At 42.0% G+C, this 24,472-nt stretch overlaps 1 protein-coding gene across 1 annotated transcript in view; it reads left to right on the top strand.

Moving 5' to 3' along the window:
* The window catches only part of sphkap (SPHK1 interactor, AKAP domain containing), a 124,014-nt gene that overhangs the window by 56,076 nt on the left and 43,466 nt on the right, over positions 1 to 24,472 (top strand). The window contains exons 6-7 of the mRNA XM_059986809.1: positions 14,527 to 14,848; positions 19,532 to 23,276. Of these exons, the coding sequence (XP_059842792.1) occupies positions 14,527 to 14,848; positions 19,532 to 23,276 (4,067 nt within the window). The remainder of the gene's footprint in view (positions 1 to 14,526; positions 14,849 to 19,531; positions 23,277 to 24,472) is intronic.

Here is a 24,472-nt window from a genome sequence, read left to right as displayed (position 1 = left end):
TGCCTTCTGTGGGCAAGCCAGTTCTGGATCCATAAAGCAATTTCCCCTTGGATCCCATGCCTCCTTACTTTCTCAATAAGCCTTGCATGGGATACCTTATCAAATGCCTTGCTGAAATCCATATACACTACATCTACTGCTCTTCCTTCATCAATGTGTTTAGTCACATCCTCAAAAAATTCAATCAGGCTCGTAAGGCACGACTGCCCTTGACAAAGTCATGTTGACTATTCCTAATTATATTATACTTCTGCAAATGTTCATAAATCCTGCCTCTCAGGATCTTCTCCATCAACTTACCAGCCACTGAAGTAAGACTCACTGGCCTATAACTTCCTGGGCTATCTCTACTCCCTTTCTTGAATAAGGGAACAACATCCACAACCCTCCAGTCCTCCGGAAACTCTCCCATTCCCATTGATGATGCAAAGATCATCGCCAAAGGCTCAGCAAACTCCTCCCTCACCTCCCACAGTAGCCTGGGGTACATCTCATCCAGTCCCAACGACTTACCCAACTTGATGCTTGCAAAAGCTCCAGCACATTCTCTTTTATAATATCTACATGCTCAAGCTTTTCAGCCTTCTGCAAGTCATCTCTACAATCACCAAGATCCTTTTCCATAGTGAATACTGAAGTGAAGTATTCATTAAGTACCTCTGCTATTTCCTCTGGTGCCATACACACTTTCCCACAGTCACATTTGGTAGGTCCTATTCTTTCACGTCTTATCCTCTTGCTCTTCACATACTTGTAGAATGTTTTGGGGTTTACCTTAATCCTGCCTGCCAAGGCCTTCTCATGGCCCCTTCTGGCTCTCCTAATTTCCTTCTTAAACTCCTTCCTATTAGCCTTAAAATCTTCTAGATCTCTAACATTACCTAGCTCTCTGAACCTTGCGTAAGCTTTTCTTTTCTTCTTGGCTAGATTTATTACAGCCTTTGTACACCACGGTTCCTGTACCCTGCTGTAACTTCCTTGCCTCAATGGAACATACCTGTACCTCCACACAAATATCCCCTGAACATTGGCCACATTTCTTCCCTACATTTCCCTGAGAACATCTATTTCGAATTTAAGCTTCCAATTTCCTGCCTGATAGCCTTATAATTCCCCTTACTTCAATTAAACACTTTTCTAACTTGTCTGTTCCTATCTCTCTCCTATGCTATTGTAAAGGAGATAGAAATATGATCACTATCTCCATAATGTTCTCCCACTGAGAGATCTGACACCTGATCAGGTTCATTTCCCAATACCAAATCAAGTACAGTCTCTCTTCTTGTCAGCTTATCTACATATTGTGTCAAGAAACCTTCCTGAAAACACATAACAAATTCCACCCTATCTAAACCCCTTGCTCTAAGGAGATGCCAATTGATATTTGGGAAATTAAAATCTCCCATCACTACAACTCTGTTATTATTACACCTTTCCAGGATCTGTTTCCCTATCTGCTCCTCAATATCCCTGTTACTATTGGGTGACCTATGAAAAACACCCAGTAGAGTTATTGACCCCTTCCTGTTCCTAACCTCCAACCACAGAGACTCCGTAGACAATCCCTCCATAGCATTCACCTTTTCTGCAGCTGTGACACTATCTCTGATCTACAGTGCCATGTCCCACCTCTTTTGCCTCCCTCCCTGTCCTTTCTGAAACATCTAAAATCCAGCACTTCAAGTAACCATTCCTGTCCATGAGTCATCCAACTCTCTGTAATGGCCACCACATCATAGCTCCAAGTACTGATCCACACTTAAGCTCATCCGTTTTGTTCACAACACTCCTTGCATTAAAATAAACACATTTCAAACCTTCGGTCTGAGCACATCCTTCTCTACCACTTGCCTATCCTCCCTCTTGTACTGTCTACAAGCTTTCTCTATTTATGAGCCAACCTCCTCTTCCCCAGTCTCTTCAGTTCGGTTCCCTCCCCCCAACAATTCTAGTTTAAACTCCCCAGTAACCTTAGCAAACCTCCCTGCCAGGATATGGTCCTCCTGGGATTCAAATGCAACCCGTCCTTTTTGTTCAGGTTACACCTGCCCCAAAAGAGGTCCCAATGATCCACAAATCTGAATCCCTGCCCCCTGCTATAATCCTTCAGCCACAGATTTATCCTCCACCTCATTCTATTCCTAATCTCACTGCTGCGTGGCACAGGCCGTACTCCCAAGATAACTACCTTTGCAGTCCTGCTTCTCAACTTCTTTCCAAACTCCCTGTAGTCTGTTGTCAGAACCTCCTCCCTTTTCCTACCTATGTCGTTGGGACCAATATGTACCATGACCTCTGGCTGTTCTCCCTTCCACTGTGGGATATCTTGGAATGATCTGAAACATCCCGGACCCTGGCAACTGGGAGGCTAACGACCATCCACGTTTCTTTCCTGTGGTCATAGAACTGCCTGTCTGACCCACTAACTATAGAGTCCCTTATCATTACTGCTTTCCTCTTCCTTTCCCTACCCTTCTGAGCCACAGGGCCAGACTCTGTGCCAGAGGCACGGTCACTGTTACTTCCCCCAGGTACGCTGTCACCCCCAACAGTACTCAAACAGGAGTACTTATTGTCAAGGGGTACAGCCACAGAGGTACTCTCCAGGACCCGACTCTTCCCCTTCCCTCTCCTGACTGTGACCCACTTGTCTGTCTCCTGTAGCCCCAATGTGACCTCCTGCCTGTAACTCCTTTCTGTCACCTCCTCGTTCTCCCTGACCAGGTGAAGGTCATTGAGCTGCATCTCCAATTCCCTAACTTGGTCTCTTAGGAGCTGCAGCTCGACACACCTGGTGCAGATATGGCTGTCCAGGAGGCTGGAAGACTCCAGGACCTCCCACATCTGACACTGAGCACAGAAAACTGGCCTCACACACATACTTCTTCCTTTCCGCAAGAAACACAGGTAAACCTACCTCACCTTGCCCCGTTAGCACCTAAGCCCGTTCAGCCAAAGCCCTATCACTCTACTACCTCTCACTCCACTGCCAGCTCCGAGTGCTGCCCACTGGATATGGCGATCTTCTTTTTAAACCTTTTGCACTCCACTGGCTGACGTCACGTGCCTGCGCAGTCTTGCCTCTCTTTTACCCCAAGTAGTAAAACTGCCTTCGCTCCTGAAATCAGCCGTTGACTCATTGCCTTCTTGCTCCAAATGCATGCTTTAGATATTTAGACCATAAGATTTATAGGAGCAGAAGAAGGCCATTCGGCCCATCAAGTCTGCTCCACCATTCAATCATGGGCTGATCTAACTATTCCAGTCATCGCCACTCCCCTGCTTTCTCACCATACCCTTTGATGCCTGGCTAATCAAGAACCTTCCATATATGTCTTAAATACACCCAATGACTTGGCCTCCACAGCCGCTCATGGCAACAAATTCCACAGATTTACCACCCTCTGACTAAAGTAATTTCTCCACATCTCTGTTGTAAATGGACATCCTTCAATCCTGAAGTTGTGCCCACTTGTCCTAGACACCACTACCATATCTAATCTGTTCAGGCCTTTTAACATTTGGAATATTTCTATGAGATCCCCTCCCCTCATTCTCCTGAACTCCAGGGAATACAGCCCAAGAGCTGCCAGACATTCCTCATATGGTAACCCTTTCATTTCTGTAATCATTCCCGTGAATCTTCTCTGAATCCTCCACAATGTCAGTATATCCTTTCAAAATAAGGAGCCCAAAACTGCACACAATACTCCAAGTGTGTTCTCACGAGTGCCTTACAGAGCCTCAACATCACATCCCTGCTCTTATATTCTATATCTCTAGAAACGAATGCCAACATCGCATTCACCTTCTTCACCACCAACTCAACCTGGAGGTTAACGTTTAGTGTATCCTGTACAAGGACCCCCAAGTCCCTTTGCACCTCTGCATTTTGAATTCTCTCCCTATCTAAATAATAGTCTTCCCATTTATTTCTTCCACCAAAGCGCATGACCATACCCTTTCTAACATTGTACTTCATTTGTCACTTCTTTGCCCATTCACCTAAGCCATCTAAGTCTCTCTGCAGGCTCTCTGTTTCCTCACACTAGCCGCTCCTCCACCAATCTTTGTATCATCGACAAAATTAGCCACAAAGTCATTAATCCCATAGTCTAAATCAATGACATATGTTGTAAAAAACAGCGGTCCCAACAGTGTAATTACCTGTGGAACTCCACTGGTAACCAGCAGCCAGCCAGAATAGGATCCCTTTATTCCCACTCTTGGTTTTCTGCCAGTCAGTCAATGCTCCACCCTGCTAGTAACTCCCCAGTAATTCCATGGGCTCTTGTCTAGCTAAGCAGCCTCATCTGCGGCACCTTGTCAAAGGTCTTCTGAAAATCCAAGTACACCATGTCTGTTGCATCTCCTTTGTCTACCCTGCTTGTAATTTCCTCAAAAAATTGCAGTAAATTAGTCAGGCAGGATTTTCCTTTCAGGAAACCATGCTGGCTTTGACTTATCTTGTCGTGTATCTCCAGGTACTCCATAACCTCATCCCTAACAATCGATTCCAACAACTTCCCAACCACTGATATCAGGTTAATGTATCTATAGTTTCCTTCCTGCTGCCTCCCACCCCTCTTAAATAGTGGAGTAACATTTGCAATTTTCCAGTCATCCAGTACAATGCCAGAATCTACTGATTCTTGAAAGATCATTGTTAAGTCCTCTGCAATCTCTCCAACTGCTTCCTTTAGAACCCAAGGGTGCATTCCACCAGGTCCAGGAGATTTATCCACCCTCAGACCATTAAGTTTCCTGAGCACCTCCTCAGTCGTAATTTTCACTGCACAAACTTCACTTCCCTGACACTCCTGAATGTCCGGTATACTGCAGACATCTTCCACTGTAAAGACTGATGAAAAATATGCATTCAGTTCCTCTGCCATCCCTGCGTCGCTCATTACAGTATCTCCAACGTAATTTTCTATTGGTCCTATATATACCCTCAACTCTCTTTTACCCATTATATACTTAAAAAGACTTTTAGTATCTTTTTTGATATTAGTCACCAGCTTTATTTCATAATTCATCCTTTCTTTCTTAATGACCTTCTTAGTTTCCTTTGAAAGTTTTTAAAAGCTTCCCAGTTGTCTATATTCCAAATAACTTTCGATTCCTTGCTTGCCCTCTCTCTTGCTTTTACCTTGGCTCTGACTTCATTTGTCAGCCACAGTAGTGTCCTTCTTCCATTCAAAAATTTATTCTTATTTGGAATATATCTGTCTTACACTTCCCTCAATTTTCACAGAAACTCCAGACGTTGCTGCTCTGCTTTCCTTCTTGCTAGTGTTTCTTTCCAGTCAACCTTGCCCAGTTCCCCTCTTATGCCATTGTAATTTATTTTATTCCACTGAAATACCGACACAATGGAATTGAGTTTCTCCTTCTCAAACCTCAAAGTGAACTCAATCATATTGTGATCACTGTTCCTCAAGTGTTCCTTAACCTTAAGCTCTCTTATCACCTCCAGATCATTGCACAACACCCAATCTAGCACAGCTGATACCCTAGTGGGCTCACCAACAAGCTGTTCTAAAAAGCTGTCCCTTAGACATTCTACAAATTCTCTCTCTTGAGGTCCAGTACTGGCCTAGTTTTCCCAATCCACTTTCATGTTAAAATCCCCAACTATTATCATGACATTGCCTTTCTGACACACCTTTTCTGTCTCTTGCTGTAATTTGTAATCCACATCCCAGCTGCTGTTTGGATACCTGTATACAACTGCCGTTAGGGTCCTTTTACCCTTGCCATTTCTCAACTCAACCCACAGAGACTCTACACCTTCCAATCCTATGTCATCTCTTTCCAATGATTTAATAATATTTCTTATACACAGACCACACCACCCCCTCTGCTTACTAACCCATCTTTCCAATACATTGTATATCCTTGGACATTCAGCTCCCAATGGCAGCCATCCTTTAGCCAGGTTTCAGAGATGGCCACAATGTCATACTTGCCAATCTGTAGCTGAATTTCAAGTTCGTCCATTTTATTTCCTAGGATACATGCATTCAAATATAACACTTTCAGTCCAGTATTTGTTGCTGGACCACTCTGCCTCAGACCACTCCATTGATGGCGCTCTGTGAGGCAGACTCTCCCTTTTACGCCTGAACCTTCCCTGCTCCCCAACTCACGATTGGTGCTCCGGTTATAGCCGAGTTCCCGTGAAGCTTTCCCTGTTTAAACCGCTGCCAGACCTGTGCACCGCAACCTTGGGAAAAGATCCTGTCTGTCTACTCTATCTGTGCCTCTCATAACCTCTATCATATCTCTCCTCAGCCTCCACCACTCCAGAGAAAACAATCCAAGTTTGTCCAAGCTTTCATTATAGCACATGCCCTCAGATCCAGGCACCTCATCTGCACCCTCTCCAAAGCCTCGACTTCCTTCCTATGGTGGAGTGACCAAAAACTGTGTGTAACATGCCAGATGTGGCCTGACTAGAATTATATAAAGCTGCTCCATAACTTCTGGACTTTTGGATTCAGTGCCTTGGCTGATGAAGGGAAGCGTGTCACATGCCTTCTTAATCACATCATCAGTCTGTGTAGCCATTTTCAGGGAGCTATAAACTTGGATCTCCAGATACCTCTGCTCATCAGTACTGTTAAGGGCCTTGCATTTGACCAACCAAAATACCACACTATATATTTGGCTGTTTTAAACTCTAGCTGCCATTTCTCCATCCACGTCTACAACTGATCCACATCCCGTTGAATTCATGGCCAGTTTTCTACACTATCCACAACACCACCCATCCTTGTATCAGCCACAAACTTACTAACCCACCCACATTTTAATCCAGATCATTTATATATATGACGAATAGCAGAGGTCCAGTTCAGATTCTTGTGCAAAACCACTAATCATAGACCAGCAGCTAGAATAAGTCACTTGGACAACCACCTTCTATAGGCAAGCCACTTCTCAATCCAAACAGCCAACCCCACCGTTGATGCCATGCATCTTAATCTTCCGGATGAGCCTCGCATGGGGGACCTTGACAAATGTCTTACTAAAATTCATGTAGACAGTATCCACAGCTCTATTTTCATCAATCACTCTTGCGACCTCACTAAAAAACTCAATCAAGTTAGTAAGTCACAACTTGTCCCACACAAAGCCATGCTGGCTCTCCCTAATTAGGCCATGGTTTTCCAAATACTCATAAATCATATCCCTAAGAAATCTCTCCAGTAACTTCCTTTTCCAGGAATAAACCTGGATCCCTTCTTGAACAATGGAACAACATTAGCTACTCACCAGTCCCCCAGGACCTCACCTATAGCTAGAGAGGACACAATGATAGTGGCCGAGGTCCAGCAATCTCTTCACTTGCCTCTCTCAATAACCTGGCATATATCACATCAGGACCTAGGGACCTATCCACCTTAATGTTCTTTAATAGAGCATTAATAGAGCATAATAGAGCTTTGACCAGCAGCCAGTCCAGATATTGGAAGTTTGGAGAGAACGGGACTTCAATCAGGTCCACTAGCCAAAGATCAAAAGCAGCAGAATCAGGTCATGGCAGTGCAATACAGCTTTGACCAGCAGCCAATCAGCATTTGGAATTGACTAGCAAGGGCAAATAAAAGGAAGATGGGGCAAGCACAGCAGCCATCTTCTGTGTGGTCATAGAGTTGTGATCTTGAGGGTTAGCTCTTCAAGGATTCAGTGAAGAGTGGCTTCAATGATAGAAAGCAAAGGAAAGAAATACTGAAGTTTTTCTCATTCTCCTTACATCTGCTCAGCAAGAGACAGTAGAGATGACAGGCAGGATAGTGAAATGCTCCTTTTGTGGTACATGGGAAGGCAGGGAGACCTCCAGTGTCCTTGATGACTACAACTGCGAGAAGTACATCTAGCTGCAGATTCTAACAAACTGCTTTAAGGAGTGGAAATGGAACTGAATGAACTTCTGATCATTCTAAAAGCAGAAGGGGTGATAGATTGGACATATAGAGAGACAGTTACACCCATAATGCAAGATAAAGGAAACTGGGTGACAGGCAGGAAGGGGAATGGGATTAAGGAGCCGGTGCAGAATACTCCTGTGGTCATCCCCCACAAGAACAGGTATATCACTTTGGCTACTGTCAGGGAGAATGAACTAATAGAGGAGAGTCACAGTGGTGGAGTCTCTGGCATTGAGTCTGCCTCTGAGAAAGGAAGAGGGGAGAAGAGACAAGTATGGTGATAGGGGATTTGTTAGGGGAACAGACAGAAGGTCTGTGGGTGAGAACAAGATTCCCAGATGGTATGTTGCCTTCTGGCTGCCAGGGTCTGGGATGTCTTGGATCAGGTCCTCAGCATTCTTAAGTGGGATGGTGAACAGCCAGAGGCCATGGTCCTTGTGGGTACCAATGACGTGGGTGGGACAAGTGATGAGGTTCTGCATAGGGAGTTCAGGGAATTAGGTGTTAAGGGTTGTGATCTCAGGATTGCTACCCATGCCACGTGCTATTGAGCTCTGACCTAGGAAGATTATACAGATTAATACATGGCTAAGAGAAGCATTTTTGGATCATTGATCTTCCTTCCAGGAAAGGTGAGACCTGTACAGAAGGAACGGTTTGCAATGAACTGGAGGGGGTTCTAATATCCTAGCGGGGATGTTTGTTAATGCAGCACGGTGAGGTTTAAACTAGAGTAGCAGGGGATAGAGACTAGAGTCCCTGAACAGTAGTGAAGGTTTGGAGAGGCAGATGTTGGTAAGACATCAGAGAAAGTTAGGAATCAAAATGTTGAGCATGGTGCGACAAAATCGAAAAGAGTGAATACAGGACTGAAGATGTTATATCTGAATGGATGCAGTATATGGAATAAGGTAGATAAACATAGCACAGTTGCAGATTGGCTGGTATAATGTTATAGGCAACACTGAATCATGGCTGAAAGTTTATAGCTGGGAGCTTCATGTCCAAGGATACACATTGTATCGAAAGGATAGGCAGGAAGGCAGAGAGAGTGGTGTTGCTCTGTTGATAAAACATTAAATCAAATCATTAGAAAGAAGTGACATAGGATCAGAAGGTGTTGAATCATTGTGGATAGAGCTAAGACCCTGATGGGAGTTGTATAGAGACGCGCAAACAATAGTAAGGAATGTAGTCTACAAATTACAACAGGAGATAGAAAATTCATGCCAAAAGGGCAATGTTAGAATAGTCATGGGGGACTTCAATTTACAGGTAGATTGGAAAAATCAGGTTGTTGCTGGGTTCCAGGAAGGGGAATTTCATGAGTGCCTACAAAGTGGATTTGTAGAGCAGCACATGTTCATCCCACCAGAAGATCAACTGTTCAGGATTGGGTGTTGTGCAATGAACCAGAATTGATCAGAGACCTTAAGGTAAAAGAACCCTTTGGAGCAAGTGATCATATGATCAAGTTCACCCTGAAATTTGAGGAGCTTAAGTGAGATGTATTTGTATTACAGTGGAGTAAAGGGAATTACAGAGCACATGAGAGGAGCTAGTCAGAATTAATTGGAAAAGAACAATGGCAGGGATGATAGCAAAGCAGCAATGGCTGGAATTTCTGGAAACCATTCAGAAGGCACAGGATATATACATCCCAAAAAGGAAAAAAGTATTCTAAAAGAAAGATGACACAACCATGACTAAAGAGAATTCAAAGCCAACATAAAAGCCAAAGAGAGGGCAAATATTAGTGGGAAGTTGGAGGATTGGGAAGCTTTCAAATATCAACAGAAGGCAAATAAAAATGTATTTAAGAAGGTAAAAATGGAATATGAACGTAAGCTAGCCAATAATATTAAAGAAGATATCAAAAGTTTCTTCAGATACATAAAGAGAAAGCGAGAGTGGATATTGGACTGTTAGAAAACAATCCTAGAGAGGTGGTAATGGGGGGGTGGGGGAGGCAACACAATGGCAGACAAACTGAATAAGTGTTTTGCATCAGTCTTCACTGTGGAAGACTCTAACAGTATGGTGGAAGTTCCAGGTGTCAGGGGTATGAAGTGTGTGAAGTTACCATTACTAGAGAGAAGGTTCTTGGGAAACTGAAAGATCTGAAGGTAGATAAGTCACTTGGACCAAATAGTGTACACCCCAGAGTTCTGAAAGAAGTGGCTGAAGAGATCTAGATTCTGGAATGGTCACTCCACTCTTCAAGAAGGGAGAGAGGCAGAAGAAAGGAAACAATAAACTAATTAGTCAGAAGTCACTGGTTAGGAAAATGTTGAAGTCAATTATTAAGGATGAGGTCTCAGGGTAATTGGAGGCACATGATAAAATAGGCCATAGTCAACAGAGTTCCCTCAAGGAAGCATCTTGCTTGACAAATCTGTTGGAATTCTTTGAAAAAAATAACAAGCAGGATAGACAAAGGAGAATCAGTTGATGTTATCTACTTGGATTTTCAGAAGGCCTTTATCAAGATGCCACACATGAGACTGCTTAACAATCTACGAGCCTAAGGTATTACAGGAAAGTGTCTAACATGGATAAAGCAGTGGCTGACTGGCAGGAGACAAGGATTGGGAATAAAGTGAGCCTTTTCTGACTGGCTGCCAGTGAATAGTGGTCTTCCACAGCAGACTGTGTTGGAAACAATTCTTTTTACATTATTTGACAATAATTTAGATGATGGAATTAATGGCTTTGTTGAGAAATTTTCAGACAATAGGAAGATGGTTGGGGGGGGTAGGAAGCAGAGAAGGTACAGAAGACAAATTAGCAGAATGCATAAAGAAATGGCAGACAGAATACAGTGTTGGGAAGTGTATGGTCATGCACTTTGGTAGAAGAAATGAAAGGGTTGACTATTTTCTAAGTGAACAGAAAATATAAAAACCTGAGGTGCAAAGGGACTTGGGAGTCCTTGTGCAGGATTCACTAAATGTTAATTTGTAGGTTGAGTCTGTGGTGAGGAAGGCAAATGCAATGTTAGCATTCATTTCAAGAGGACTAGAATATAAAAGCAAGGATGTAATGTTGAGACTTCATAAAGCACTGGTGAAGTCTCACTTGGAGTATTGTGAGCAGTTTTGGGCCCATTATCATAGAAAGGATGTGCTGAAACTGGAGAAGGTTCATGAAAATGATTCCAGGATTGAACTGCTTGTCATATGAAGAGTGTTTGATGGCTCTGGACCTATATTTATAAGAATTGAGAAAAATGAGGAGAGACCTCATTGAAACCTATCGAATCATGAAAGGCCTTGATACAGTAGATATGGAGAAGATGCTTCCTATAGTGGGGGAGTCTAAGAGCAGAGGACACAGACTCAGAATAGAGGAACGTCCTTTTAGAACAGAGATGAGGAGGAATTTCTTTATCCAGAGAGTGGTGAATCTATGACATTATTTGCTGCAGGCAGCTGTGAATGTCAAGTTTTTATGTATATTTAAGGTAGAGGTTAATAGATCCTTAATTGGTCTGGGCACAAAAGGATACAGGGAGAAGACAGGAGATTGCGGTTGAGAGGAAAATTGATTCAGCCATGATGAAATGGTGGAGCAGACTCAATGATCCAAATGATCTAATTCTGCTCCTATATCTTATGGCCTTAAGAGACACAGGATTACCTCCTCCTTTATTTCAAAATGCCGTAGCCTATTAATACTGATCTCGCTATCCTCCATGTCCTTTTCGGAAAATACTGATGTAAGTACTCATTAAGGACCTCACCCACATCCTTTACATTCAAGTAAATGTTCATCCCATTATCCTTAATTGGTCCCACCCTTTCCCTTGTTTTTCTCCTGCTCCTGTTGTATGTGTAGAATGCCTTGTGATTCTCTGTAATCCCACTTGCCAGGGAATTTTCATGGCCTCTTACAGCTTTCCTAATTCCCTTGATAATAACCCTATTGATTTTACACCTTTTTGCCTGGCTATTGGTAGTACAATTCCACCAGAATGACTGCACCCTTCCTATGTCTGAGTTCTACCCATATAGACACTGTGCACGAACCTTCCATTATGTTTCCTCTCAATGCAAATAAATAATCATCACATCAATGGCAATTGCCCAAGCATCCCACAAGTAAACTTCACTGAAGGAGAACAAACTATCCTGCAAGTACTTTTTGAAGTAAATGCTTGTGAAGAGCTGTTAGAAAAAGTGGTGACCACAGGAGAGATAAATCACTGTAACAAGTATTGACCTTAAGTTAGTCCTAAACATTAATTTTACTTTTAATATAAATTAACTTCTTAGCTCTGCTCGGACAAAGTCATGAATACTCACTCAGTACTGCTCATGTGTGATATTTTTATTAACTTCCTTTCCAAAACAACTGTATTCACACAGAGCTTGCTGAGTACACCAAACAGCTAGCTCTGTGTTTTGCCTATTATAGGCTATCCAATGCCTTTTTATATATTTTTTTTTCCATTTTAATTAGTGTCCTGGGAGTTTCAGGCTTTAATTAACTAAAAATGTATAAATTCCATTACTATTCCTCATAGTTCATTATATTTTTAATTAGTTAGGCAATGTTGTTTTTTTGAGATTCTGAATCATTGGGACAGGCAGTATATGTTCTTTATTACAGTAGTTGTGAGCTATTTATTGGTCAAACTAATGAAATGATGTTTTAAAATAAGAAGAGTTGACATAGTTTTTTTTCTGCTACATTAATACTAACTCCAATCGATAACGTGATAGATGTTGTAAAATTATGGTCAATGGAACAGAAGGGTAATCAAAGAATGATGTAATTATACTATAAAAATATTCAAAACATATTTCACTACACAGCCAGATATCAGGTTTATAGCATTTCAATTTTGAAAAAGTACCCAGAAATGAGTTTAGCATCTTCAATAAAAGCTGAGACATTGTAAATATTAAACAGAACTGTATTAGGAAAATGAGCTCCAAATAAGACTAAAATTCATCAACCTTTACAAGTGTGATAGTGACCTTTATGTGTTATGTGTGATGAGTAAACCAGTTGGAGATGGGGTCCAGAGTTGACCCCCCTGTGAACTATGCTGCTAACGAGAGAGAGAGAGAGAGAGAGCGATGAAGAGGGGTGAGGCATCCTGTTGCACATGGGAGAGAGAGAGACAAGGATTAAAATGGATGATTTAGTATTATGGCTTCTTTGCTAATTGTTGACTTTAACACCAAGGACATTTGGCCTGTTTGTGTGGGTCCCTGTTGACACAGCAGAGTGATGCCAGGTGCCTGCTGAGACAGGAGGGAGTAGCCAGTTTGATGGACATGGAGTTGATGGATGGCTGATACCCCATCAGGGGAGATAAAAGACGGGTCTGCTGAGACACCGGCAGACACGCCACGAAACACTGTAAGAGTGTTGTGCACCCACAGGAAGGTGGGGGCTTGGAAGACTGAATCGGGGGATCGGTCACAAAGTGTGACGGCTGGACCGGTGGGGGTTTGTGTGTGTGTGTCCACTCACGCCAGAGTGACGAGTCCACCATGGAAGAATGGTCTAGCCGAGAACGGAGGGGTCATAACCGTATGACCACATCAGTACGACAGAACAAGATGACAACGGAAGGTTTGCCTGCTGCAGCTGCTCACATCTCTCTCTCTCTCTCTCTCTCCAACGTTACACCAGCAACTACTTCAACCTAAGCTAAACTGAAGTGAACTTTCATTATCTCTTAAGACTATTCATTTACCCCTAGATTTTGGAAGAGTTTGCTTTTTGATTCCTTTTACCACACACACACACACACACACACACACACACACACACACACACACATATATATATATATAATTGCTAACCTGTAATATATACATATTTGTATTTTATTTTTGGACTGTATTACTTAGTTTACTAATAAACTTTATTAGTTACTAGTAATTACAGACTCCAACGTGTATTCCATTTCTGTTGGTTTGTTAACCCAGTTACGAGGTACGTAACACTCTCAAGTTAGGACAGTCTATTCTTACCAATCTGCTCTATCAGCAACATATTGTCTGAATTATCCAGGTTTGTTTACACACAAGGTAGAAAGAAGAGTGTCACAGTTACTCCTTCCAATCAGCCTCCTTATTGAAGAGCAGCTTTTCCTGAGATCTTGCCCTAGAACCCAAAGTGAATCCTGTATGCCTATCTGCCACAGCCACCTTAGCATCCAGAACACTGAGAATAGATATAGCAAAACTTTTCATGTTAGAATTTCCTCCTGCCTACAACGCCCCTGCAGGCAGACTTTCTACCTCAGAGGGACAAGCCTTTCTGAGACATGGTCAGTTACCCTGGTCTGTTGTTCTGATTCTAACTGACTTGCACAATGGCCACATCACTAACCCCTTGAAATGTAACTCTGCATGTTTCAATCCCACAGAAGGATAACAGGTGCCCTAAAACACAAAGATAAAACTCAAAATAAACCTGCAACACTGTCACACCATGTTAGGTAACTCTGTTAAATGGCTCATGTTAACTTTGCTCTTGAAATTGCCATACGTATTTGACATTGACATTTCTTCAAAGCTCCTTTACAAATTGAATAATTTTAATTCTTAAATTGTTAATTTATTTTAAGGGTCAAAAAGATGAATCCACCAAATATTTGGAAGATGAGTCTGTCCCACATCCTGCACAGTGCACAAGACCCCCAGATGTTTGTCTAGTTCAATCAGCCAGGAGGTGCCGAAAGAATGACATGGCCTGTATTATATATGAAATCAACAAATGCATGATTGGCCTGAATTATTTCAAAGGAAGGAAAAAACACCATGTCAGCACTGCCAATTGGAAATCAGAGGAGGAGACTAATTATTCAGGTTCATCCATCGAGGAGGACTTCCTCACTGCCTCTGAACAATTAAATGATGAGCAAGATGAAGCCAACAATGATCTAAGAGGTAGGTTCATGGATAGCAGAGGTAAGTTTTTTTTCACACAGAGAGTGAGGGGTGCAAGGAACCAGCTGACAGGGTTGGCGATTGAGGCAGATATACTGGGGCATTTAATGGTTGATAGAAAAAAGGAGAGTTATGTAGAGGGAAAGGTTATTTGAACTTAGATCATTTAAGTACTTGGCACAACATTGTGGGCTGAAGAGCTTGTACTGTGCTGTAATGTTCTATGTCCCTATTTCTGTTAATTGTTTGTCAGAAAATACATTAATAATGTTTCCAACACATTGAACTTTCTTAGGAGAATAAAATCAACAGTGGGCAAAATCAAAATGGCATGTGTACCTAACAAACAAAAGAAAATCTGCAGATGCTGGAAATCTAAGCAACACATACAAAATGCTGGAGGGACTCAACAGGCCAGGCAGCATCTATACAAAAAAATTACAGTCGACGTTTCGGGCTGAAATATCACCAGTACTGTTTTTCCGGGATGTTCCCTGGCCTGCTGAGTTCCGCCAGCATTTTGTTTATGTTGCATTCAATGTTATTGTGCATCCTGTCCATAAGCATTGTGCTACATAAAAGAATTCCTGTACACAAAGCTTGTTTCTCAAGTCAAGCAATCTGACTGATGGTCAGGCAAGCCGAATCCTCCATTTCTTATAACTCTATTGATTAATGTTAGGTTGAGATCCTTGAAATCTAACTAGGTCTCAGGGAGCTTAATTATTAGTTGGATCTATGATTAGTAAGGAATCTGAATGGTGCAATTCAAATGTCATAGATTATAAGACCATAAGATATAGGAGCAGAATAAGGCCATTTAACCCATCAAATCTGCTCCACCATTTCATCATGGCTGATCCAATTTTCCTCTCAGTCCCAACCTCTTGCCTTCTCCCTGTATCCCTTCATGCCCTGACCAATCAAGAATCTACCAGCCTATGCCTTAAATATGCTTAAAGAAGGGACCCCCACAGCTGCCTGTGGTAAAGAATTCCACAGAATCACCACTAATGAATTCCTCCTAATCTTCACTCTAAAAGGACGCCCCTCTATTCTGAGGCTGTGTCCTAAGCTCTTAGACTCTCCCACCAGAGGAAACATCCTCTCCATATCTACTCTATCAAGGCCTTTCACCATTCAATAGGTTTCAATGCAGTCTCCCTTCATTCTTCTGAATTCTAGTGAATACAAGGCCCAGAGCCATCAAATGCTCTTTATATGACAAGCTATTCAATCTTGGAATCATTTTCATGAACCTCCTTTCAACACATCTTTTCTAAGAGATGGGGCTCAAACCTGCTTACAATATTCCAGGTGAGGCCTCACCCAGTGCTTTATAAATCTCAACATTACATCCTTGCTTTTATATTCTAATCCTCTTGAAATGAATGCTAATATTGAATTTCCCTTCCTCACCACAGACTCAATCTACAAATTAACCTTTGGGAATCCTGCACGAGGACTCCCAAGTCCCTTTGCACCTCAGTTTTTTTTTGTATTTTCTCTTCATTTAGAAAATAGTTAACCCTTTCATTTCTTCTACCAAAGTGCACGACGATACACTTCCTGACACTATATTCCATCTGCCACTTATTTGTGCATTCTTCTAATCAATCTAAGTCCTTCTGTAGCCTCTCTACTTTCTCCAAACTACCTGCCCCTCCACCTATCTTCATATTGTCTGAAAACTTTGCAACAAAGCCATCAATTCCTTCATCCAGATCATTGACATATCATGTAAAAAGAATTGGTCCCAACACGGACCCCTGTGGAACACAACTGGTCACTGGCAGCTGACCAGAAAAGTCTCCCTTTATTCCCACTCTTTGCCACCTACCAATCAGCCATTGCCTTATCCATGCTAGAGTCTTTCCTGTAATACCATAGGCTTGGAACTTGTTAAGCAGCCTCATGCTTGGCACCTTGTCAAAGGCCTTCTAAATATCCAAGGACACAACATCAACCGATTCTCCTTTGTCTATCCTGCTTTTTATTTCTTCAAAGAATTCCAACAGATTCATCAGGTAGGTTTTGCCCTTGAGGAAACAATGCTGATTACACCTTATTTTATCATGTCCTTCCAAATATCCTGAAACCTCATCCTTAATAATTGACTCCAACATTTTCCCAACACTGAGATCAGACTAACTAGCCAATTGTTTCCTTCCTTCTGCCTCTCTCCCTTTTTGAAGAGTGGAGTGATATTTGCAATTTTCCAGTCCTCTGGAACCATTCCAGAATCTAGTGATTCTTGAAAGTTCATTACCTATGCCTCCACAATCTCTTATCCATCTCTTTCAAAACTCTCAGGTGTACACCATCTGGTCCAGGTAACTTATCTACCTTCAGACCTTTCAGTTTCCCAAGAGGTTTCTCTCTAATCATGGTAACTTCACACATTTCATGATCCCTGACACCTGGAACTGTCTTCCACAGTGAAGACTGATGCAAAATACTTATTCAGTTGATCCGCTATTTCCTTGTCCCCATTAATACCTCTCCAGCATTGTTTTTCTGCGGTCCAATATCCATTCTTGCCTTACTGAAGAAACCTTTAGTAACTTCTTTAATATTATTGGTTAGCTTACACTTGTTTTCCATCTTTATCTTCTTAGGAACTTTTTTAGTTACCTTCTATTGATTTTTAAAAGCTTCCTACTAATCTTTGCTTTATTACATGCCCTCTCTTTCACTTTTATGTTGACTCTGATTTCTCTTGTTATCTTTCCTTTGGAATGGTTGTGTCATCTTTCCTTTGGAATACTTGTTACTCTTTGAGATGTACATATCCTGTGCCTTCTAAATTGCTTCCAGAAATTCCAGCTATTGCTGCTCTGCCATCATCCCTGCCAGTGTTCTTTTCCAATCAATTCTGGCCAACTCCTCTCTCATGCCTCTGTGATTCCCTTTATTCCACTGAGATACTGATACATCTGACTTTAGCTTCTTCTCAAGTTTCAGGGTGAATTTGATCATATTATAATCATTTGCCCATGAGTGCTCTTTTTCCTTAAGTTCTCTAATTAATTCTGTTTCATTGCACAACATCCAATCCAAAATAGCTGATCCCCTAGTGGGCTCAAACATGAGCTGCTCTATAAAGTCATCTGGTAGGCATTCTAAAAATTTCCCCTCCTGGAATGCAGCACCAATCTGATTTTCCCAATCTATCTGCTTTTTTAAGACCCCATGACTATTGCAACATTGCCATTTTGTCATGCATTATATTTCCTACTGTAATTTGTAGGCCACATCCTTTCTACTGTTAGGGGGTCCATATACAACTCCCATCAAGGTGTTTTTACCCTTGCAGTTCCTTAACACTATTCACAGTGATTCAGCAGTTGAAAACCTACTTAATTATTATATATTATACTGTAGCTCTTGCATTCACCCCCGTTTATGGTAAGTCTTTCAATGTTGCCTCAGTCGTGCCCCAATTTTTTTAAGCTCAACTTCCACAGCTCTTAACCATGTTGTTCTCAAGAGGTCTAATTTTCATTTGGCTGCAGGTTTCCATCCAATCACTATTCCAGTGATAGCATTATCTTTTGTTGAACCTATGTGGCTAATCCATCTCTGGTACCCCTTACTATTGATATTGCACATGTGATCTTGGCAGTAATGTGTTGGCTGCTATCGGTTTAAGAAAATTTGAGCCAAAAATAAAATATGAAGATTGCACAAAATGAAGACAGTCTGGAGACAACATAATGGATGGACACTTAGAACCAGAGACCTGGGTTCAGCCCTAATATTTGTTTCTGTCCGTGTGAAATTGGTATATTCTCCTTGTTGCAGCATAATCTATGTGTACAGGTTGGCAGGTTACTTGACCACTGTAAATTATCCCTGGTGTGTAGGTGTGTGGTAGACACTAAAGGTTTGGTGTTGACAGGTAAGTGTGGAGAATAGGTTACCAGGAAAATTAATGTGGAATTGGGAGTGATCTAAAAATCAGTATGCACACAGTAGGGTGAATAAACTCCTTCTGTTTCATCAGAAAAATGGAACTATTCTGTTACTTTCCAGCATTTAGCACTGAAAGTACACAGCTCTGATATATTTTAGTAACTCTCCAATCCTAGTCTTATTTGTTTCTTTTGCAAATGTCATGACATTTTTAACCATCTTGACAAATGTACTGCCCAATTACGAGAATTTTTCTGTTAGTGAGAATGCAGTCCTCTGGCTGTCCTGGTGATGGCGAGGCAATTTTAAAGGATTTGATACATGTTCTACTGCAATTAGTTTTCAGACTGATTTTCTCACTAAATTTTTTGTCTGCTTGCTGTGTCTTGCATGTGGTGTTAAGTTTGTAGTAATAGATAAAACAGAAGAATATGTATATAAAGAAGCAGGGTAGATCATCATCATGGGTTAGTTTCCACCTCTGCTGCCAATATTTTATTGGATTCCTATCTATAAACTCTTGTTTCTACCTCTACACAGGGGTCTGTCATTTCTCCGCACCTGGGTTCAGTCATTGCCAGCACACACTGTGACATAGAGAGATCAAATTTTATAAATACAAACAATATTTAGTGCACTGGATTAATGTCAACATTTTTAAAATATTCCCTTCACATACCTATATTAATGTACTTTTCTGGATGCAAAGAATATGTGAATCTGGTAGATAAAGTGCACTTGAATGCTCCATTTGCTTTTTTTCCCTAGATCCCCTGAAGATCAGTGGGTTTGATACAGCACGAGGCACTAAAAATTCAAAAGCAAGATCCAGGGTTCTCCTGCAAATGCGACAAAAAACAGACAATTTATTTTGGCAAAAGGCATGCAGTTTCCAAGATACTTCAGCATACAAGTGTGCAGATGAAGAGAACTCTGGAAGTGTCCCATTACCTTGCTGTGAGGACAACTACGTTCCTGAAGAAAGGGATGGAGAAAGGCTTAGGTCAGAAAGAAATATCCAAGAAGCAGCACTTGACTTAAAGATTCCTCATGGCAACCACTCTACAAATTCAAACGCAGATGAACACAACTCTTACACAACTGAGTGTGCTGGTGCATGTCTTCAGACCAACTCTGCACCAACACTAGTAGATACACAGAACACAATAGATGAACATAGTTTCTCTCCCTCTCCAAAGGAGAATCACTGCATGGAGGGTGCTTACGCTTCAAATTTAGCAGAATCTGTCTTACAGGATGCCTTTATTAGACTGTCTCAGTCAGAGCCCAGTTTTACAACAGAGGCTGCGGTCAGCATCTCTGCAGAAAGTGTTGATGGCCTTTCACCCAGCAACCCAAAGGGAAGTTCTTGTCCGTGGAATGTACTTCCTAAAATTGTTATTGTACAAAGTCCGGACAATTGTGACAATGCTTTAGAATGGCAAGAGCCTTGCAGCCCTGGAACAGCTTCTTGCTTGGACTCTGATCCATTAAGTGAAACTCTGGGTTATGCACAGGATCACAATATTGACCAGAACAATTCTGAGTCAACTGGATTGCCTCCTAATTCTGTAGAGGTAGCTCTGGTCTATGCGGCAAACGTTGTAGGGACTATTTCAAGTCCGTATATTACTGAGAGTCTGCAGCTGGACCAAGCCTTATATGATGGAAGAGAGAATTTGCCTTGCAATAGAGAAAATGGAGATGGAGCCTTACCAAGTAATTCAGAATGTGGTGACATGACCTTCTCCTTCTCATCGGCTCTCTACGGTGTCACCCAGGTGGCCAGCGCCATAGGTGTAGCAGGGCTAAATGATGAGCCAGATGTGAGCTCTCCTGCAACTTCAAGTGGCCTCCTGTCGGCAGCTGAAACCTCCGGCGCGGTGGCCCTCCAGTGCAGCGTGAGTGTCGGTAGCCGCATAGACACGTTCGCCCATAACATTGCTGAGGTACTTTTCAAAGAAGCAGCTACTGTTCTTACAAAGACAGACAACTACAGAAGTGTTGGTGAATTAATGGAATCTGTAGACCGAAAAATAACAGAAACAGTGACACGACCAAAAGTCTCCCATTGGGAGGAATTACCAAAGGATGATTTTGCCTTGAATATTTCAAATTTAATTCTAAAACATTCTTTTGAAGAAGCAAATAGCAAAGTGGGAATAATGCATCAGGAAAAGGAAAATAATTTGGATGTAAATCCAAACAACATATTTATTGAAAGTGCTAATAAGTCTCTGTTCAGTATATTATATTTCACTTGCAGGAAGATCAAGGATATTGCCAGGCACAGTGATGTTACCATGCTTTTTCAGGATGATGGAATAAAAAACAGTAAGGATTCAGAAATAACCAACAAACAAGAAGGAATATCTGTTAACCATAATCCCAATGACAGAGATGAAAATTTAAGTCATGCACCCTCTGGTCGAGGGAACCTGACAGACTCCATAACCTCCTATGAGAAAAGATGTGTAGGGCCAGATTTGTCACAGCAAATTAATCTGAACGCAATGCAGTCTCTCAGCAGACGAGGCAGTGATTGTGCAAATATTGCACACAATTTGACCAACCAGCTGACATCGGGGAATACAGGAGCTGCAGTTGCCAGTGCAGCTGTCCCACAACAACAGCAGAATATATGTGACAAAGATACAACTTTATCTTTCTCCACTGATGCTTTGCAGATGGAGAGCAGATGTGGTAGTGCAGTTCAGCCCCATATGTCTAACTACACCAGTACACTTACAGACATGAGAGCCCAACCTCACCCAGGTAAAAATCAGAACATCCTTATGATGAATCCGCAAAGTACATTAAGCCCATCTAAACATTCGTTCCATGTTGAAAAGTCAACAGATACAAGCCCAACAGTAAATGGGTTTGCTGACCAGATATCAAAGACAGTTGTTTCCATGGCAACAGAAATGGCAGCTATTTGCCTTGAAAACACAAATGCCAAGCAGCCGTGGTTTTGTCCATGGAAAACAAGGCTCGGTGACCACGAGAGATTTATCGTCCCACAGACCTCCTCATCAAAAGCTCTCGGTAGGGGTAAAGAATCTCAGACTACAACTGTCAAGAGACTTAAGCCTCCCAGACTTAGTGAAATCAAAAGAAAAACACAAGAGCAACCTGAGCTAAAGGAAAAGCTAATGAACAGAGTGGTTGATGAATCATTGAACTCTGATGATGCCTTAGACCAAATTAACAACTTTGCCCATGAGGTGACGGCTAAAATAGTGAATTCAGCTGAACTGACAGTGATAGACTCTGTGAGGCAAGGGCAGGGGCTAATGAGAAACAGGCTACTGACGGACAGGTGGAGCAGAGGAAAAGGGTCCAGTTATGAAAGCATTCCAGAAGAGGACACAGATTCTAACAGCTCGTGGGCTGCCCTTGGTGCCTTGACTAAATTTGGCCAGCCCAACAGCCGGGCCAGTTCGGTCTCAAAGCAGTCAAGCTGTGAGAGCATCACCGACGAGTTTTCCAACTTCATGATGAACCAGATGGAAAGCGAAGGCTGGGGGTTTGACCTATTGTTGGATTACTATGCCAGCAAGCACGCCAGCAATATTTTAAATGCAGCCCTGCAGCAGGTGTGCAGAAAGAATGGGCACCTTAGTGTAAGTACAACGTGTCTGTCAAAGCAGTCTAGTACAGAGAGCATAACAGAAGAGTTTTACAGGTACATGCTCCATGAACTGGAGAAAGAAAGCAAAGAAGCAAAAGCCAAAGAATTCCACAATATGTTGGTTCCCCCTACTGGGCGAGCGACTTTATGTTTCAGGCAGTCTTCAATGCCTGACAGACGAGCATCAGAGGGAAGGTTAACAGTGACTCCACCTGTGAAAGCAAACTCCTTTGATGGCTTTGCCCAGAATGATCGCAGAAACACCTTGCAGGTAAATCTAGGTAATGTGCCATTATCCGCTAACCTATACAAATCCTTAACAGACTCTTGTTTATACCGGAAGAACAAAACCGACCACATTACTGACATGCTGATCAGTGAAACTTGGTCCAATTCCATTGAGGCGCTAATGAGGAAAAATAAAATTATCTGCGATGACGCTGACATTCAGAGTGGTGAACTGTCGTCAGGTGGTGCCCAGCAATCTGATAAAGAGAATCCCACCAATGTAGTTACGGACAATATTAAAAGTGGGAAATCAATCAGCAGCAGCCAGCAGGGTTCCTTAGAAGCTATAACCCATGACTGTGGCACTGAGAGCAAAATATGTGATTCAGATCTCGCTCACAGAGTGGAGGAAGCAAAGTCAGTGACTGAAAAGAAATCCTTCACTTCACACGAACGGGCAGCCGTGAAGAAAAAGAAATTGTCCCACTGCCCAAGGGAAGTCCCTTTAATTCATATAGAAAATGATCAAAAGGAAGAGAGAAACCAGGCTCCTCATGGGAAGGCTGTCAGCAGTACTAAAAGACAAGTGGAAAGGAAACTTCTAGAAGCTGATTCGGAAGGACAAACTGAATCTGGTTCTCTGGTGTACAGGTAATTGACAAACTAAAATCAGCAATTGTTTACCATTTAAAATTTGACCTGTAACATTTTTAAAGTATTGAGATTTTTGTGACATTATATTAAAAATGCAGTGTGACCCTAAATTATACTCATACATCACCTTGCAATACATTATGAGTCACATAATGCAAAAAGTGATTAATCATGACTAACATTATCATTTCGTAAATGGAAAGAGGCGATGAAAATCTCCAGCAGTAGAACGTTTTTGGAACCACAGGGAAAAATTTTTTTCAAAAAGAAGATTTTATTCTTTGGAAAAAATAGACAAATGAAGAAAGAGAACAAAACACCCTTTACAATTGTGGATAATACATTCAGCAGTGCAAACATAAACGTAACACCATGGCCCCTCCTGTGGTTCTCTGAGGTTACACCCTTTTCATTGTTTGAGGGACTCGCTCCTGCCGGTAAGGAGCCTGTACTGTAGTCCTTCCCTGCAGAGCCTTGGTTCAGGCTGCACAGGGTTTCAGTGTCCCTCAATTCTCTTTCAACAAAATAAAATGTATTCATAATAAACAAAGTTATTTGCAAGAATGCCTTTTCATTCTTTATATACATTGTCAATGCCCTTACTACTGTTCATTAGTAACATTGCTGATATTCATGTTGCACTCTGGGGTGGGACACCACTACTATAATCAAGGGGCTTTCTCACCCAACTAGGCCCCTCGCTCTCCGGCAACAGAAGAACCCTACACTGTGGTCCCTCCCCACTGAACCCCTATGGTGCATCCCTCAGTTTTTCATTAATTACCTGATCTAAACACAGAAAAAAATCTCCCCCCCCCCCACTTTCTGCTTTCTGCAGGGATTGCTCCCTATGCAACTCTCTTGTCCATTCATCCCTCCCCACTCATCTCCCTCCTGCACTTATCCTTGCAAGCAGAACAAGTGTTACACCTGCCCCTTTACTTCCTCCCTCACTTCCATTCAGGACCTCAAGGTGACACTTCACCTGTTGGGGTCATATACTGTATCTGCTGCGTCCGGTGTGGCCTCCTGTATATCGGTGAAACCGGACGTAGATTGGGAGACTGCTTTGCTGAGCACCTATGCTCCATCCGCCAGATAAAGTGGGATCTCTCAGTTGCCACCAATTTTAATTCCATTTCTCGTTCCTAATCAGATATGTCTATCCATGGCCTCCTCCACTGTCATGGTGA

This window comes from Hypanus sabinus, chromosome 2, assembly GCF_030144855.1.
Source record: "Hypanus sabinus isolate sHypSab1 chromosome 2, sHypSab1.hap1, whole genome shotgun sequence".
In the NCBI taxonomy this organism is placed as follows: domain Eukaryota; kingdom Metazoa; phylum Chordata; class Chondrichthyes; order Myliobatiformes; family Dasyatidae; genus Hypanus; species Hypanus sabinus.
This window is presented reverse-complemented; position numbering and strand designations above follow the sequence as displayed.